The sequence below is a fragment of the Lithobates pipiens genome, unplaced genomic scaffold, assembly GCF_037356315.1.
Source record: "Lithobates pipiens isolate NorthernLeopardFrog02 unplaced genomic scaffold, aLitPip1_a1.2 Scaffold_1, whole genome shotgun sequence".
NCBI classification, from domain to species: domain Eukaryota; kingdom Metazoa; phylum Chordata; class Amphibia; order Anura; family Ranidae; genus Lithobates; species Lithobates pipiens.
The window spans coordinates 158,474,540-158,490,089 of NW_027507685.1; the positions used below are offsets into that span (position 1 = coordinate 158,474,540).

Sequence of the window (15,550 nt, forward strand, 5' to 3'; positions counted from 1 at the left end):
TTATTCTAGCGCGGTTACACCCCTCTTTTTCACTATACTAGTAATGGTAGTATAGTGTGTGTTAGTGTTACTGCCAATCAAAGAGTTAAAATCTGCCACTGTCTAGGAATGACGCTAACCCGTGACACTAATACAGTGATCAGAAAAAAAAAGATCTGTACACTGTACTAACAACACTGTGACAGTGAGTGAAAGGGTTAACTGGGGGGGGGGGGGGGTGATCAGGGGGCTAAATCTTAATTAGGGAATATATGGCGGGACCCTGACCCTATATAAGACTGACACTGATGCTAACTAAGTAGTGTCACCCGTGACACTAATACAGCGATGAAAAAAAATCTGTACACTGTACTGATGATACTGTGACAGGGCCTAAAAGGGTTAACTGGGGGTGATCAAGGGGATAAATATTTATTAGGGAATATATGGCAGGTACTCTGAACCTATCTGGGACTGACGCTAACTGGCCCTAATGCTATTTAGCTTCATAGGTGACACCAATACAGTGATCGGTAAAAAAATCTGTACACAGTACTTAGTGATACTGTGACAGAGGGTGAAATGGTAACCTGGGGGGGGGGGGGGGTTATCAGGGGGTTAAATGTGTGTCTATGTGAACTGGTGTCAGTGTAGTGCTTGTGTACTCTGCCACTTCTGACCCTTCCCCAACAATAGTGTCCTGTGCCCCCCAAAACAGTGTCCTACACACCAGTGTCCTCTGCACCCCCCCACACACTATTGTCCTCTGCACCCCCCCATACACACCAGTGTCCTCTGCCCCCCCCCCCACACACACACCAGTGTCCTCTGCACCCCCCCATACCCACCAGTGTCCTCTGCACCCCCCCCCACACACACACCAGTGTCCTCTGCACCCACCCCCCCCCCCACACACACACACCAGTGTCCTCTGCACCCCCCCATACCCACCAGTGTCCTCTGCATCCCCCATACCCACCAGTGTCCTCTGCACCCCCCCATACCCACCAGTGTCCTCTGCACCCCCCCCCACACACACACACACACACACCAGTGTCCTCTGTCCCCCCCCCCCCCCCACACACACACACACACACACACACGTATTCCTAGCACACCTCCCCAAATCTGTCCTGCTAGAACAATTAACCCCTACCACCCCCCAAATTCCCCCATCCAACACAAATCCCGTCCCCTCAATCTCCTTGTGGTGCCCCCCCCCCCCCCCACCCCACATAATACCATAGTGCCCAGGGCAGCCGCTCCTCCTGCCCACGCCTTGTCCCAGCACTTACTGTTGTAAAACCACCGCATCAGGTTTTCCCCACTTGATCAGCACCGCCCGCAGGTTACAGCTAGCAGTGCCAACTGTAATTCTAAACGGGGGCAATACTCCCTTCTCTTTCCATTTCCAGTAGCACATCCTCGAGATATAGTTCCATTTCCTCATCTGTTGGTTGGGTAAAATACTTCCTTTCTTTGTGCAATCTATTGTTTTTTATAACAACAACGCTTATTAGTTGCTCTATTTCATTTAGTCTTGCTTTTTGTTTCCACCTAAAAAAAGAGGAAAACTTTTTTAGTGGACAATACAAAAAATGGGCAACAACAAATACAGTCGAAGGTAAACAGCAGAATAAGCCTGGAAACACTGTCAGGGGCCCAACATGGTATCACAGGTTGTCACCAAGACAGGCCTGAAAGTACTGGATTATAGATCTGTGGTATGACAGGTTGTCACTGGCACAGACCAAGAAATACTGGTTTGGGGCCTACGTGGGACCATAGGCTATCACCAGCACAGGCCTAGAAGTATTGGATCATTGGCCCATGTCATACCACAGGTAGTCACCGGCACATGCCTGGAAATACTGGATCAGGGGCCTATGTGCTATTACAGCACCACCCTGCTCCAGGCTTTGCTGTTTATGTGTACGATTATGGCAAAAAAACAAAACAAAAAAACACACATCTTGAATTGTATAAATTGTGGATACTTACTGAGTCTTTGCTACGCAAATGCAGATGAGGACCAACATGAAGAAAATCCCACTGAGTATCACTGTCATGAGAGCTAGGAGCCAAACAGGAACTTCTATAAAAGAAGGAAAGAAGATGTTATTTTCACTGATAAGAGCACATGTAAGCACTTCTAAATGTATCTGGATGATAACATAGCTGGGTAAAATTAATCATGTGGAATTCCAGGTGGGGAAATTAAGAACACATTTTATGTCTCCTGGAGAGCACACAGGAAGTAAGAAAAAATCTTCCCAACTCCTCCCCACACCATATCATCTCAAAAAGAGGAACGTTTTGGCTGGAGCTCTGCTTTAAAACATAATTAATATTACACTAGCGGCATTAAGCCTATTATTATTTCAGAACATTTCACTTACCTTGCACCTGGATGTGATACCAAGCCCGGACATCTTCTGAGGAATCTTGGTCTCCGGGTTCATCCATCATCCTCTGACCACCCGGCAAATTGCTCAAGTATTGATGATCTTTTCCCAGGGATGGAATATACTGATAGTCGCTATCCAGCAAAGCAGTATACTCATGATGATCTAATCCTAGAATCACAGAAAATAAATAAAGATATAAATTTCTCAGGTACATCCTTGGGTTACATTATCTATGAGGATACAAAATCGCGAATGTTATTTATACATTAAAAATATGATTATGCCCTGTACACACAATAGGATTTTTCGATGGAAAATGTGGGATAGGACTTGTCGGAAATTCTGACCGTGTGTAGGCTCCATAACACATTTACCATAGGAATTTATGTCACACAAAATTTGAGATCTGGTTCTCAAATTTTCCAATAACAAAATCCGTTGTCCGACGGAAATTCCGATTGTGTGTACACAATTCCGACGCACAAAGTGCCACACACACTCGGAATCAAGCAGAAGAGCAGCACTGGCTATTTTAACGTAATTTTTCTCGGCTTGTCGTGCGTGTAGTACTTCACCACGTTCTTGACGTTCGGAATTTCCGACCAACTTTGCGTGACCATGTGTATGCAAGGCAAGTTTGAGCCAACATCCCATGGATTTTGTTGTCAAAAAAATCCTATCGTGTGTACAGGGCATGAAAGTACACACGATAGGATTTTGTTGTGAGAAAGCCCTGTTGGCTTGAAGCAGATTTTCCGTGGCTCGTGTTCTGCATGCTAGTTCTGGGGCAGTGGGACAGAACCTATTCGCCGAGGCACTGACTTGACACAAGCGTGTGGTTCCTGAGTCAGGGGATGGTTACTTCCATTAGATTAGAGCCTTCTCACACAGGTGTTTTGCTTCATGACAAAGAATGTGTATTTGCTTAGAACTGATAATTGTCCTTTTTTAGAACCCCAAATTCCATAATTGGTTTGACTATTGGACATTCATAAAATATACATGCAGGGACTTCACCATAGGGGTGAATGGAAGTCCCCTAGAAATACCAAAAAATAAAAGAAAGACTGGGCAAGCATCTATAAAAGTATGGACTCGGCAGCTAGTCGGTACACAGCATAGCCAAGGATTTGGGAGACAGGACAGGATGTGCAGGGAATTCAATTCCCAGGAAGTCACCCAAGTTTTCAAACCCCTCAAATAGTTTTTCTGCACACTGTGCAAGTCTTCCCTAATAGCAGCATGAATGGAGGAATCTCTATCATATTCAAGGAGCCATGGCTGCTGGTGCTGCCAAACAATGATTCCATCTGATAGGATGCAGTCACTGTTTGTCATTTCAGCAGGAATCGGACAAAATTGAAGTCATTGATTAGAGCACTGACTTCAAATGATCACGTTATATTCTCTTACCTGTATCCTGGGTGTCTGGGGGCTGAGACGTCACATCTGCCTTCCTATCTTCACCTGTGAGCTCAGACTCCACAGATACATCCATCTCATCTGCCTTCCTATCTTCACCTGTGAGCTCAGACTCCGCAGATATATCCATCTTATCGGATTTGGTATCTTCGGCTGACAGATTCGACTCTGCAGCTAAATCCTCCTCATCTGCCATCCATCGCAATCTATCTGTGAGTTCAGACTCTGCAGGTTCACCTGGTGCATCCACTTTGTGCTCCTCACCTGCAAGCTTGGACTCCACAGGTACATCTGTCTCATCTACGTTGGTATTTTCAGCTGAGAGTATGGATTCTGTAGGTTCATATGGCCTGTTGACGTTGAGCTCCTCACCATTGCGCTCAGACTCTGCAGATGCAGATAGCATATCCATTTTGTCTTGCTCACCTGTGAGCTCGGACTCCGCAGATACATCCATCTCATCTGCTTGGGTATCCTTACCTGTGAGCTTGGACTCTGCAGGCTCATATGGCAGGTCTGACTTTTGCTGCTCACCTGTAAGTTTGGACTCTTCAGGTGAATATAGCGCATCTGCTTTGTCCTCCTCAGGTGCGAGATTGGGCTCCGTATTGTGCTCCTCAGGTGCGAGACTGGGCTCTTCAGATGTAAGGTCAGGCTCTTCAGATGCATATAGCACATCCACTTTATGCTCTTCAGGTGCGAGCTCTGACTCTTCAGGTACATAACGTTCTTTCTGATTTGTAATCTCAGGATTGAAAAGAAATGAAAATATTAATTTCTCAGTTTTATCTTCAGGTGCATGTAGTACATACACTTTGTGCTCTTCAGGTGTGAGTTTGGACTTTTCAGGTGCATATAGCATGTCCGCTATGTGCGCCTCAGGTGTGAGTTTGGACTCTTCAGGTGCATATAGCACTTCCGATGTGTGCTCCTCAGGTGCGAGCTCAGACTCTTCAGGTGCATATAGCACGTCCGCTATGTGCGCCTCAGGTGCGAGTTTGGACTCTTCAGGTGCATATAGCACGTCCGATTTGTGGTCCTCAGGTGCGAGCTCAGACTCTTCAGGTGCATATAGCATGTCCGCTATGTGCGCCTCAGGTGCGAGTTTGGACTCTTCAGGTGCATATAGCACGTCCGATTTGTGCTCCTCGGGTGCGAGCTCAGACTCTTCAGGTGCATATAGCACGTCCGCTATGTGCGCCTCAGGTGCGAGTTTGGACTCTTCAGGTGCATATAGCACATCCACTTTGTGCTCGGACTCTGCAGGAAAATCCTTCTCATCATCTTTGGTATCTTCCCCTGTTGGCCCAAACGACGTAGGTGCAAATAACTCCGCCTTGTACTCATCGCCTGGCAGTTCGTACACAGCAGGTCTATATCGTTCATTAATATCTATAATCACAGAAGAGAAAATAAATAAAAATATTAGTTTCTCAGTTTTATATTATCTAAGAAAGATGAGTACAATCCTAATATATTATATGCAATCATTGTATGTCTAGTAGCTGTTCCCTGACCCATTTACTGAATGCTATTTCTAGGACGATGAGTTGAAATCTCATTCTCTAAGTTGCCCTGGAACTAGCATGTCAGGCGATGGTTACTTCCAGTACAGCCTTCTCACACAGGTGTTTTGCGACAAAGTCTATTTAATTGTAATCTCCATGTAATGTACATTGGACTTCCCATGTACTGTGTATAAGATGTATCTCTATGGCTTCTATTCCCTTATGCCATATGCATATTCTAAAAATTATATCCAATTATTAGTTATCATTATTTAATTTATTTCCCATTAAACTCCAAACATCAAATTCAATCCAATTATCATAGAATCAATTACTATCATATTTAAATGTATTGGCTTTCCTGACTGTATACGTCATTAGTTGTACAATGGAATAATTTATGGAATACATTCACATATTAATATTTTAGACTTGTAATATTTTCCCCTCAATTAATTAGATTTGGATATTCCTCAGACCGTTACAAACTTATATTCAAGTCCCAGCCTTTTTTTTTGATTTTTTTTTTGGGGTGTACCAATATGGATGATTTAGTGAAAGTGAAGCGGGCTACACCTCCTAACCAAACACAGGAAGAGGATGTGATGTCACTCTCAACCATCATGTGATTCAGAATAGGGGGGCAGGAGTTGAGCCTTATATATTGACATACTACACCACTTAGCGACCTGTGGGCAGGACAAATCGTGTCAGCTGACCACAGGTGGTGATGTCATTTCCGGACGGTGAGACGCAAGCTGTTCGGCTACTTCTGGTTCTGCTCTGTTGTTAATGTGAGTGGAATACCCGGAAATATTTGGATCTTATGCAGTAAACACGCTGATTTACGCTCTATAACTCTTTGTACTCACCCCTGGAGGTTTGTTGAGGAGAAGGATTGCAGCTGCAGTCGCAGCATGTGGGACTACAGAGTCCAGCAGTCCTCCTATTGTCTGCATACCAGTGAGAGGAGGGCACACCGGGGGAGCGGGATTGCACTGATATTTGTTTCGCCACTTTGCATACATTTACATGATATATCTGATTAAGTCTGAGCTGTGCCTAAAAAACGTTTAGAATCTGTGGACTTTATTAAGTGTTCTTGCATAGCAAGACCACTTACTGTTCTCTCACATATATGTTCTTATTATAGCCAAATTTACCACCCTAACTCCTCCCACAGCTTTTACACAACAATATACTGAAACGTGCGGATTGTTCCCGATTGGTGTGATATTACTTTGTGGAACGTTTTGCCGAATGGTTCACGAAATAACATTTTTGCAAGGAAATTGGTCCGACAGGAAGAAATGGCGACATTTTCAAAACTAGAGTGGCAGGTTACAAAAGCTGACAACCCCACGATGAGCCAAAACATTATGACCACCCCAAAATCATCCAAAATATTATGACCCCCCCCCCCCCCCCCATGATCAGCCAAATAATTTATAACCACCCCATTATTAGCCAAAACATTTTGAAGAAAAAAAAAACTATAATAGTGTGTAATACTACCTCTTGATACCGGAAATCCATTGATCAATACGATTGGCACAGCCAACGCGATTAGAAACAATAACATTGAATTTGTCATCGTCGCTTTTCTAGTTTTGTCAGAGACAAAGATTAACACGTCCTCACTCCTCAAACCACTCGTGTTATCTGAGGCTCTGCCTTGACTGCACCACACTGTATAGAGTGAGTCATGTGATCATGTGTTGTCATAGTAACATGAGCCGTTTTTTTTTCACACTGTAGAGTGAGTCATGTGATGTCATAGTGAGGTGAGCCTAGGCTTTTTTTTTTTTTTTTTTTTTTTTTTTCAAAACCGTTTTTTTTTTTTTTTCTTTTTTCAAAAAGCTTTTTTTTTTTAAAAAAAAACTGTTTTTGAAGGAAAAAAAATAAAAAAAAGTTTTTTGAAAAAAAAAACAAAAAAAACGTTTTTGATATTAAGCTTTTTAACACTTTTCAGTTACTCGAGCCACTCCAACCACGCAACAGTTACTCAAGCCACTCCACCCAGTTACTCCTCCCACTCCAGTAAGTGGAGGCAAGAACACTTCACACAATTTCCCCAGAAATTGTAGACTTTTCTAGTTATGTATTGTCATGATGTGGCTGAAGCTAAGATCCTTCTATTAAAGTGATGGGAATTGAGTGCAATGTGTATAATGTGACTGCTTTTTATTCCTAAGAAAACTATAATAGTGTGTAATATTACCTCTTGATACTGGAAATCCGTTGATCAATGCGATTGGCACAGCCAACGCGATTAGAAATAATAACATTGAATTTGTCATGGTCGCTTTTCTAGTTTTGTCAGAGACAAAGATTAACACGTCCTCACTCAAACCACTCGTGTTATCTGAGGCTCTGCCTTGACTGCACCACACTGTATAGAGTGAGTCATGTGATCATGTGTTGTCATAGTAACATGAGCCGTTTTTTTCACACTGTAGAGTGAGTCATATGATGTCATAGTGAGGTCAGCCTAGGTTTTTTTTTTTTTTTTTTTCAAAACCGTTTTTTTTTTTCAAAAACCTTTTTTAAAAAAAAAACAAAAAAAACTGTTTTTGAAGGAAAAAAAATAAAAAATAAAAAAAAGTTAAAAAAAAAAAAACAAACAAAAAAATCTTTTTTTTTCAAAATCGTTTTTTTTCAAAACCGTTTTTTTTTTTTTTCAAAAAAACGTTTTTGATATTAAGCTTTTTAACACTTTTCAGTTACTCGAGCCACTCCAACCACGCAACAGTTACTCAAGCCACTCCACCCAGTTACTCCATCCACTCCAGTAGGTGGAGGCAAGAACACTTCACACAATTTCCCCAGAAATTGTAGACTTTTCTAGTTATGTATTGTCATGATGTGGCTGAAGCTAAGATCCTTCTATTAAAGTGATGGGAATTGAGTGCAATGTGTATAATGTGACTGCTTTTTATTCCTAAGAAAACTATAATAGTGTGTAATATTACCTCTTGATACCGGAAATCCATCGATCAATGCGATTGGCACAGCCAACGTGATTAGAAATAATAACATTGAATTTGTCATTGTCGCTTTTCTAGTTTTGTCAGAGACAAAGATTAACACGTCCTCACTCCTCAAACCACTCGTGTTATCTGAGGCTCTGCCTTGACTGCACCACACTGTATAGAGTAGGTCATGTGATCATGTGTTGTCATAGTAACATGAGCCGTTTTTTTTTTTTATTATTATTTTTTTTTCTTCACACTGTAGTGAGTCATGTGATGTCATAGTGAGGTGAGCCTAGTGTTTTTTGTTTTTTCGTTTTTCTTCTCTCTTTATTTATACATTAATCTATGTTCACTAAAATGCATGTAAACGCAGAAATGTACAGTTAGTGGGTTTTCAGTGCATTTAAATGCATTTGCAATCTATTTATTTATTTTATTTATTTTTTTAATTTCCTAAAATGCTTTACTAAGTGTTTACATGCATTAACTTGCATTCATGTGTGTTTTTGATATGTTGGCATGCATTCACATGCATTCATGTTCAGTTTTGAGATAATTATATGCATTTATGCTTGTTTTCAGTGCGTTCTGATTCAGAAAAATGCAGCATGCTACTGAACTCTGCAGTGTTTTTATGTTCATTTAAAAAAATAAAAAAAAGTGTAAACTAAGCTCATTGAAATATATTCATTTTTCTTGAATGTGCGTTTTTGCTGTGTTTTATAAGCGCACCTGACTGTATCTGCTGTAAATAAAACCTGAGACCCCTTTCACACTGGGAGCGTTTTGCAGACGCTAAAGCATTTAAAATAGTGCCTGCAAACTGCCTTAAAACAGCAGCTCCATTCACTCCTGAGGGCTTTCACACTGGAGCGGTGCGCTGGCAGGGCATCAGAAAAATTCCTGCCAGCAGCTTCTTTGGAGCGGTGAACTCGCCGCTCCTTCCCATTGAAATAGCGCCGCTAAAACTACGGTAAAGCAGTGCTAAAAATAGCGGGTCTAAGGGCCTGTTCACACCATCGAAATGCAGTCCAGATTTGTTCCAGATGCACTTCTGCATGCACATTTTTGCATAGTTTTTGATGCAGTACAGTGTTCCAGTGCGTTTTTGATGCAGTACAATGCATATTCCCCCCCCCCCCCCCCCCCCATTTTCTTAACCTTAAGGCCCAGTTTACACCACATGCATTCCAGTGCTGTGGGGTTTTCTTTTTTTTTTCTTCTGCATTAACAATGCATGGAAATTAGGTTATGGTTTTCAATGGCATAGTTCACACCAGTGCTTGCAGTTCCAGAAAAAAAGTAGAACATGCTGCATTTTTCCAGGACTGGTCCATACTGAAACGCTGTGCAACGCATCAAATACACTGGAACGCATCAGAACGCACGTTCTTATTTAGGGCCAGTTCACACCATGGAAACGCAGTCTGGATGTGTTCCAGATGCTTTTCTGCATGCATAAAACTTACTGGAAAGCACATGTCCCTATTTAAGGTGAAGAAAATAGGACTGCATCAAAAATGAGTCAAAAGCACATAAAAAAAATGTGTCAAATGCAGAACTGTATTTTTATGGTGTGAACTGGCCCTAAATAAGGACATCTGTGTTCCAGTGCATTTTTGATGCGTTTTACAGCGTTCCAGTGCAGGAAAATGCAGCATGTTCTACTTTGTATGAAACTGCAACTGGTGTGAACTGTGCTATTGTAAACTATATAACCTACTTTCCATGCATTTTTGATGTGGGAAAAAAAAAAACCCCCACTGGACTGTATGTGGTGTGATGTGGCCCTATAAGCAGACAAATGTGTTGCTCATTGCTTCCTGTTCTATCATCAGCTACTTGTTACTTGTTTTGATTCAGAAGAGAACTTGGGACAAGACTGGGAGGAGCTACAATCTTCGGTGCAGTGATAGTCTCCACTCCTTATGCAAATAAAGGACCATAAAGACATGCGACTTGGGACTGTAAAGTTGCATGACAAGATGTACCCCATGATTTTCAATGAGTACCATTCACATCTGTGTGACTTCAAAGTTGTCCCTGCACAACTTTGGCCCGACTTTGATGCGACTTGAGCTCCATAGACCTCCAAGATTACACAAGAATTACTTCAAGTCGTGTCACTTTCAGGTCGCACAAGTGTTAGAGAGGTCTAATATGGAGCTGTGGAAAGTCTATGGCCTCTGGGCTGCATCCCAATTGTAGAAGAAAATCCATCCCTTGTTTTTCTACTCGAATTTTTTGATGTGATGTATGTGTTCTCTACGGAGTTACCGTCCGAGGACGCCAATTTTATTTATCACAAACACTCTGAAATTTACATTTCCATATATAACAACCATTCCTGTGAGCAGTGGCCATAGCTCTGTCTATGGAGAGAAGGATCATGGTTTAGGGTTTGTGGTGCAAACAACCTGTGTTCACACTGCATTTCTGAATGTGCATTTAATGCCGCGTAAACACGATCAAACTATCCGGCGGACAATCCGCCTGTGTGTGGGCTCCGGCGGACTATCTGGCCGTGTGTGTGCTAGTCCGCCGGACTTTTGAAATGAACAGACTTTCCCGCACACGGAGAAAAGTCAGTTCATTTCGAACCCGGCTCCGGGTAGAAGGGACTAGCACAGGAGGTCAATGTTGCCACCTTTGGCTGCGAGATTGACACGTTGCTGGCCCCGACACCTGGTATGGACTTAAAGGGGAAGCCCTATGGCAAAAAAAACGGCGTGGGGGTCCCCCCCCCCAAGGTCCATATAAGACCCCTATCCGAGCACGCAACCCGCCGGTCAGGAAAGGGGGTGGGGACGAGCAAGCGCCCCCCCCCCCCCCGAGCCGTACCAGGCCACGTGCCCTCAACATGGGGATGGTGCTTTGGGGAAGGGGGGCCATCCCCCCCACCCCAAAGCACCTTATCCCCATGCTGACGAGGACAAGGGCCTCTTCCCGACAACCCTGGCCGTTGGTTGTCGGGGTCTGCAGACAGGGGGCTTATTGGAATCTGGGGGCCCCCAGATACTGGCCCCCACCTTATGTGAATGAGTATGGGATACAATGTACCCCTACCCATTCACCTGTGAAAAAAATGTAAATACAACACAAGGTTTCAAAATCATTTATTGCACAGCTCTGAGGGTCTTCTTCTGTCTTGGGGGGGGGGGGTCTTCTTGCCGGACTCCTCCGCTATGTTCTGCTCTTTTACTAGCGGAGGAGCCCAGCTTTCTTCTTCATCGCCTCCTGGGGGTCTTCTTCCGACTTTGGGGGTCTTGTCCCCCTCTTCGGTCCTTCTCCCCTCCCCTCCCCTCCTTCTTCCAGCTCTTTTACTGGCGGTGGCCCGGTCTTCTGTCAATTTCTTCTCTTCTTCCTTTGAGATGTTGACTCAACGCTGTCTCTGGCTGTAATAAAAAGGGACGTGTTGCGCGGCGACTTATATAGGGACAATGGGATGCTGGACTGTGACATCATAATAGGCGGGGACATCACCCGGTGACCCCGCCCATTGTCCCTATATAAGTCGCCGCACAACACATCCCTGTCATTATGGCCAGAGACAGCGTTGAGTCAACATCTCAAGGAAGAAGAGAAGGCGGCGACAGAAGACCGGGCCACCGCCAGTAAAAGAGCTGGAAGAAGGAGCGGAGGCCTGGCAAGAAGAACTGAAGAGGGGGACAAGACCCCTGAAGTCGGGCTCCTCCACTAGTAAAAGAGCAGAAGATGGCGAAGGAGTCTGGCGAGAAGACCCCCGGAGCTGTGCAAAAAATGATTTTGAAACCTTGTGTTGTGTTTTATTTACTACTTCTTTTCTTCTTCTTTTTTTTTCACAGGTGAATGGGTAGGGGGGTACATTGTACCCCATACTCATTCACATAGGGTGTGGGGCCGGTATCTGGCGGCCCCCTTATTAAAGGGGCTCCCGGATTCTGATCAGACCCCGACAACCCTGGCCGATGGCTGTCGGGTTCTTCGGGTAGGGGGCTTATCAGAATCCGGGAGCCCTTGCCCTCATCAACAAGGGGACAAGGTGCTTTGGGGTGGGGGGGCCTCACCTTCCCCAAAGCACCCCTCCATGTTGAGGGCACGCGGCCTGGTACGGCTCAGGAGGGGGGGGACGCTCGCTCGTCCCCACCCCCTTTCCTGACCAGCTGGGCTGTGTGCTCGGATAAGGGTCTTATATGGACCGGGGGGGGGGGGCGTTTTTTCGGCGTAGGGCTTCCCCTTTAAGTCCATACCAGGTGACGCGGCCAGCGACGTGTCAATCTCGCCGCCGTAGGCGGTGACATCGACTTCCTTCACTAGTCCCGGCTACCTGGAGCCGTGTTCAAAATAAACTGACTTTCCTCCGTGTGTGGTTAAGTCCGTTCATTTTCAAAAGTACGGCGGACTCCCGCCATAGTCCGGCGTACCTAGTCCGCCGGATAAGTCCGGTTGTGTGTGGGTGGGTCCGCTCTTTCGGAAAGTCCGGCGGTCCTCCGCTTCAAAGTCCGGCGGTTTGTCCGCCGGGCTAAGTCCACCGGACAGTCTGATCGTGTGTACGCGGCATAAGTGTTTTGCAGTGTGTTCTTAAGAACAATGTTTTCATTGATGGAATTTTTTTTTATTTTTAGCTTTTTGTATTCACATGCATTTTTCATATGTTGACATGCATTTGCACTACATTTACATGTGTTTTTGATACGTTTACGGGCATTCATGAGTATTTTTTGTGCATTTACCTGTCTTTGCAGTTCATTTCTGTGCAGAAATATGCAGCAGTGCTTTTTAAGAAAAATGAACAATAAAAGCACTGCAGTGGTGTAAACTAGGCTTGTTGAATTACACTTGTTTAAAAATGCACCTGACTGCATGTGGAGTAAAGAAGCCCTAAAGCTGACCATACATTATACAATTTCTTTTTCAATTTCCTTTTAGATTTACCTTCAACTATGTAGTGCAAGGGCCCTCCTGATTGCATACAAATTGTAAGGCCGCGTACACACGGGCGGACTGTTCGCCCAACCTTGTCCGCTGAACAGTGTTTGGGCGGACAGTCCGCTCGTGTGTGGGCTTTCAGCGGACAGTTTCAGCGGACAGTTTGACGGACAAAGTCTTTCGGAAATTCCGAAAAACTGTCCGCTGAAACTGTGTTTGAGCGAACAGTCCGCCCGTGTGTAGGCTACTTTCGAAATGAGCAAACTGTTCCCGCTCGGAGGAAAGTCCGCTCATTTCGAGCGCGTGTGAAGGTAGGCGGGGCCCGCGAAGGAGACGTCGCGGGCTCCGCCGCCTGGAATGGGCTTAAAGGGGAACCCCAACGCCGAAAAAAATCGGCGTGGGGGTTCCCCCAAAGTCCACAACAGACCCTTGTCCGAGCACGCTACCCGGCCGGCCAGGAAAGGGGGGCGAGCGAGCGCGGCCCCCCCACCCCAAAGCACCTTGTCCCCATGTTGATGAGGACAAGGGCCTCTTCCCGACAACCCTGGCCGTTGGTTGTCGGGGTCTGCGGGCGGGGGCTTATCGGAATCCGGGAGCCCCCTTTAAGAAGGGGGCCCCCGGATACCGGCCCCCCACCCTATGTGAATGAGTATGGGGTACAATGTACCCCTACCCACTCACCTGTGAAATAAAGTACAAAAAAAACACAACACAGAGAAAAAATATTTTATTGCACAGCTCCGGGGGTCTTCCGTCTTCGGGGGTCTTCTCGCCGGACTCCTCCGCTATCTTCGTGTAGCTCTTTTACTAGCGGAGGAGCCCGGCTTTCTTCCTCCCCGCCGCCGGCCTCTTCTCCCGACTTCGGGGGTCTTGTCCCCCTCTTCGGTTCTTCTGCCGGGCCACCGCGCCTTCTCGTAGCTCTTTTGCAGGCGGTGGCCCGGTCTTCTGTCGCCGCCTTCCGTTCTTCTTCTTCTTCTTCTTCTTCCCCAGGAGATGTTGACACGTCGCTCTCTCCGGCCGGAATGCCAGAGCCGCGCTGTGCGGTCACTTATATAGTGACAATGGGGCGGTGTCACATGGTATATGTCACATGGGTTGGTCACATGGGTTGATGTCACATGGGGACTATGACATCGTAAGGGGGCGGGGTCACCATGTGACCAACCCATGTGACATATACCATGTGACACCGCCCCATTGTCACTATATAAGTGACCGCACAGCGCGGCTCTGGCATTCTGGCCGGAGAGAGCGACGTGTCAACATCTCCTGGGGAAGAAGAACAAGAAGAAGAAGAAGAACGGAAGGTGGCGACAGCGACAGCGGCGACAGAAGACCGGGCCACCGCCTGTAAAAGAGCTACAAGAAGGCGCGGTGGCCCGGCAGAAGAACCGAAGGCGGCGACAGAAGAACGGAAGGCAGCGGCGACAGAAGACCGGGCCACCGCCTGTAAAAGAGCTATAAGAAGGCGCGGTGGCCCGGCAGAAGAACCGAAGAGGGGGACAAGACCCCCGAAGTCGGGAGAAGAGGCCGGCGGCGGGGAGGAAGAAAGCCGGGCTCCTCCGCTAGTAAAAGAGCTACACGAAGATAGCGGAGGAGTCCGGCGAGAAGACCCCCGAAGACGGAAGACCCCCGGAGCTGTGCAATAAAATATTTTTTCTCTGTGTTGTGTTTTTTTTTGTACTTTATTTCACAGGTGAATGGGTAAGGGTACATTGTACCCCATACTCATTCACATAGGGTGGGGGGCCGGTATCCGGGGGCCCCCTTCTTAAAGGGGGCTCCCGGATTCCGATAAGCCCCCCGCCCGCAGACCCCGACAACCAACGGCCAGGGTTGTCGGGAAGAGGCCCTTGTCCTCATCAACATGGGGACAAGGTGCTTTGGGGTGGGGGGGCCGCGCGGCCCCCCCTTCCCCAAGGCACCCCCCCATGTTGAGGGCACGCGGCCTGGTACGGCTCAGGAGGGGGGGCGCGCTCGCTCGCCCCCCTTTCCTGGCCGGCCGGGTAGCGTGCTCGGACAAGGGTCTGTTGTGGACTTTGGGGGAACCCCCACGCCGATTTTTTTCGGCGTGGGGGTTCCCCTTTAAGTCCATTCCAGGCGGCGGAGCCCGCGACGTCTCCTTCGCGGGCCCCGCCTACCTGTACACGCACTCGAAATGGGCGGATTTGCCTCCGCCTTACGTGGGCGAGTCCGTTCATTTCAAAAGTTGAGCGAACTGTTTGTCAAACAGTTCGCTGAAACAGTCCGCTCAAAAAGTGCAGTGTGTGGCCATGTCCGTCCATGCTAATTTTGAGCAGACTGTTTGCCGAAACTGTTTGACAAACAAAGTTGGGCGAACAGTCCGCCC

The 15,550-nt window shown here is 46.3% G+C and overlaps 1 protein-coding gene and 1 long non-coding RNA gene across 4 annotated transcripts in view; one reads left to right on the forward strand and one right to left on the reverse strand.

The window, feature by feature from the left end:
- Positions 1–15,550, forward strand: part of LOC143977720 (uncharacterized) — a 49,314-nt gene that overhangs the window by 26,742 nt on the left and 7,022 nt on the right. Inside the window, exons 1-2 of one of the 3 annotated variants that reach the window (XR_013273860.1) lie at positions 5,862–6,111; positions 7,076–7,101. The exons of 1 other annotated variant lie outside the window; for it this stretch is intronic. This is a non-coding gene — a long non-coding RNA (uncharacterized LOC143977720). Of the gene's footprint in view, positions 1–5,861; positions 6,112–7,075; positions 7,102–15,550 lie in introns of those variants that run through there. One more of the 3 variants, XR_013273858.1, reaches the window with a different exon arrangement.
- LOC143987010 (uncharacterized) lies at positions 1,233–5,371 on the reverse strand. Its single transcript, XM_077485457.1, has 5 exons — positions 5,335–5,371; positions 3,801–5,201; positions 2,379–2,555; positions 1,981–2,074; positions 1,233–1,536 (listed from the first exon to the last, which is right to left on the reverse strand). Exons 1-5 carry the CDS (start codon positions 5,369–5,371, stop codon positions 1,356–1,358), a joined length of 1,890 nt encoding a protein of 629 aa, XP_077341583.1. The 3' UTR covers positions 1,233–1,355.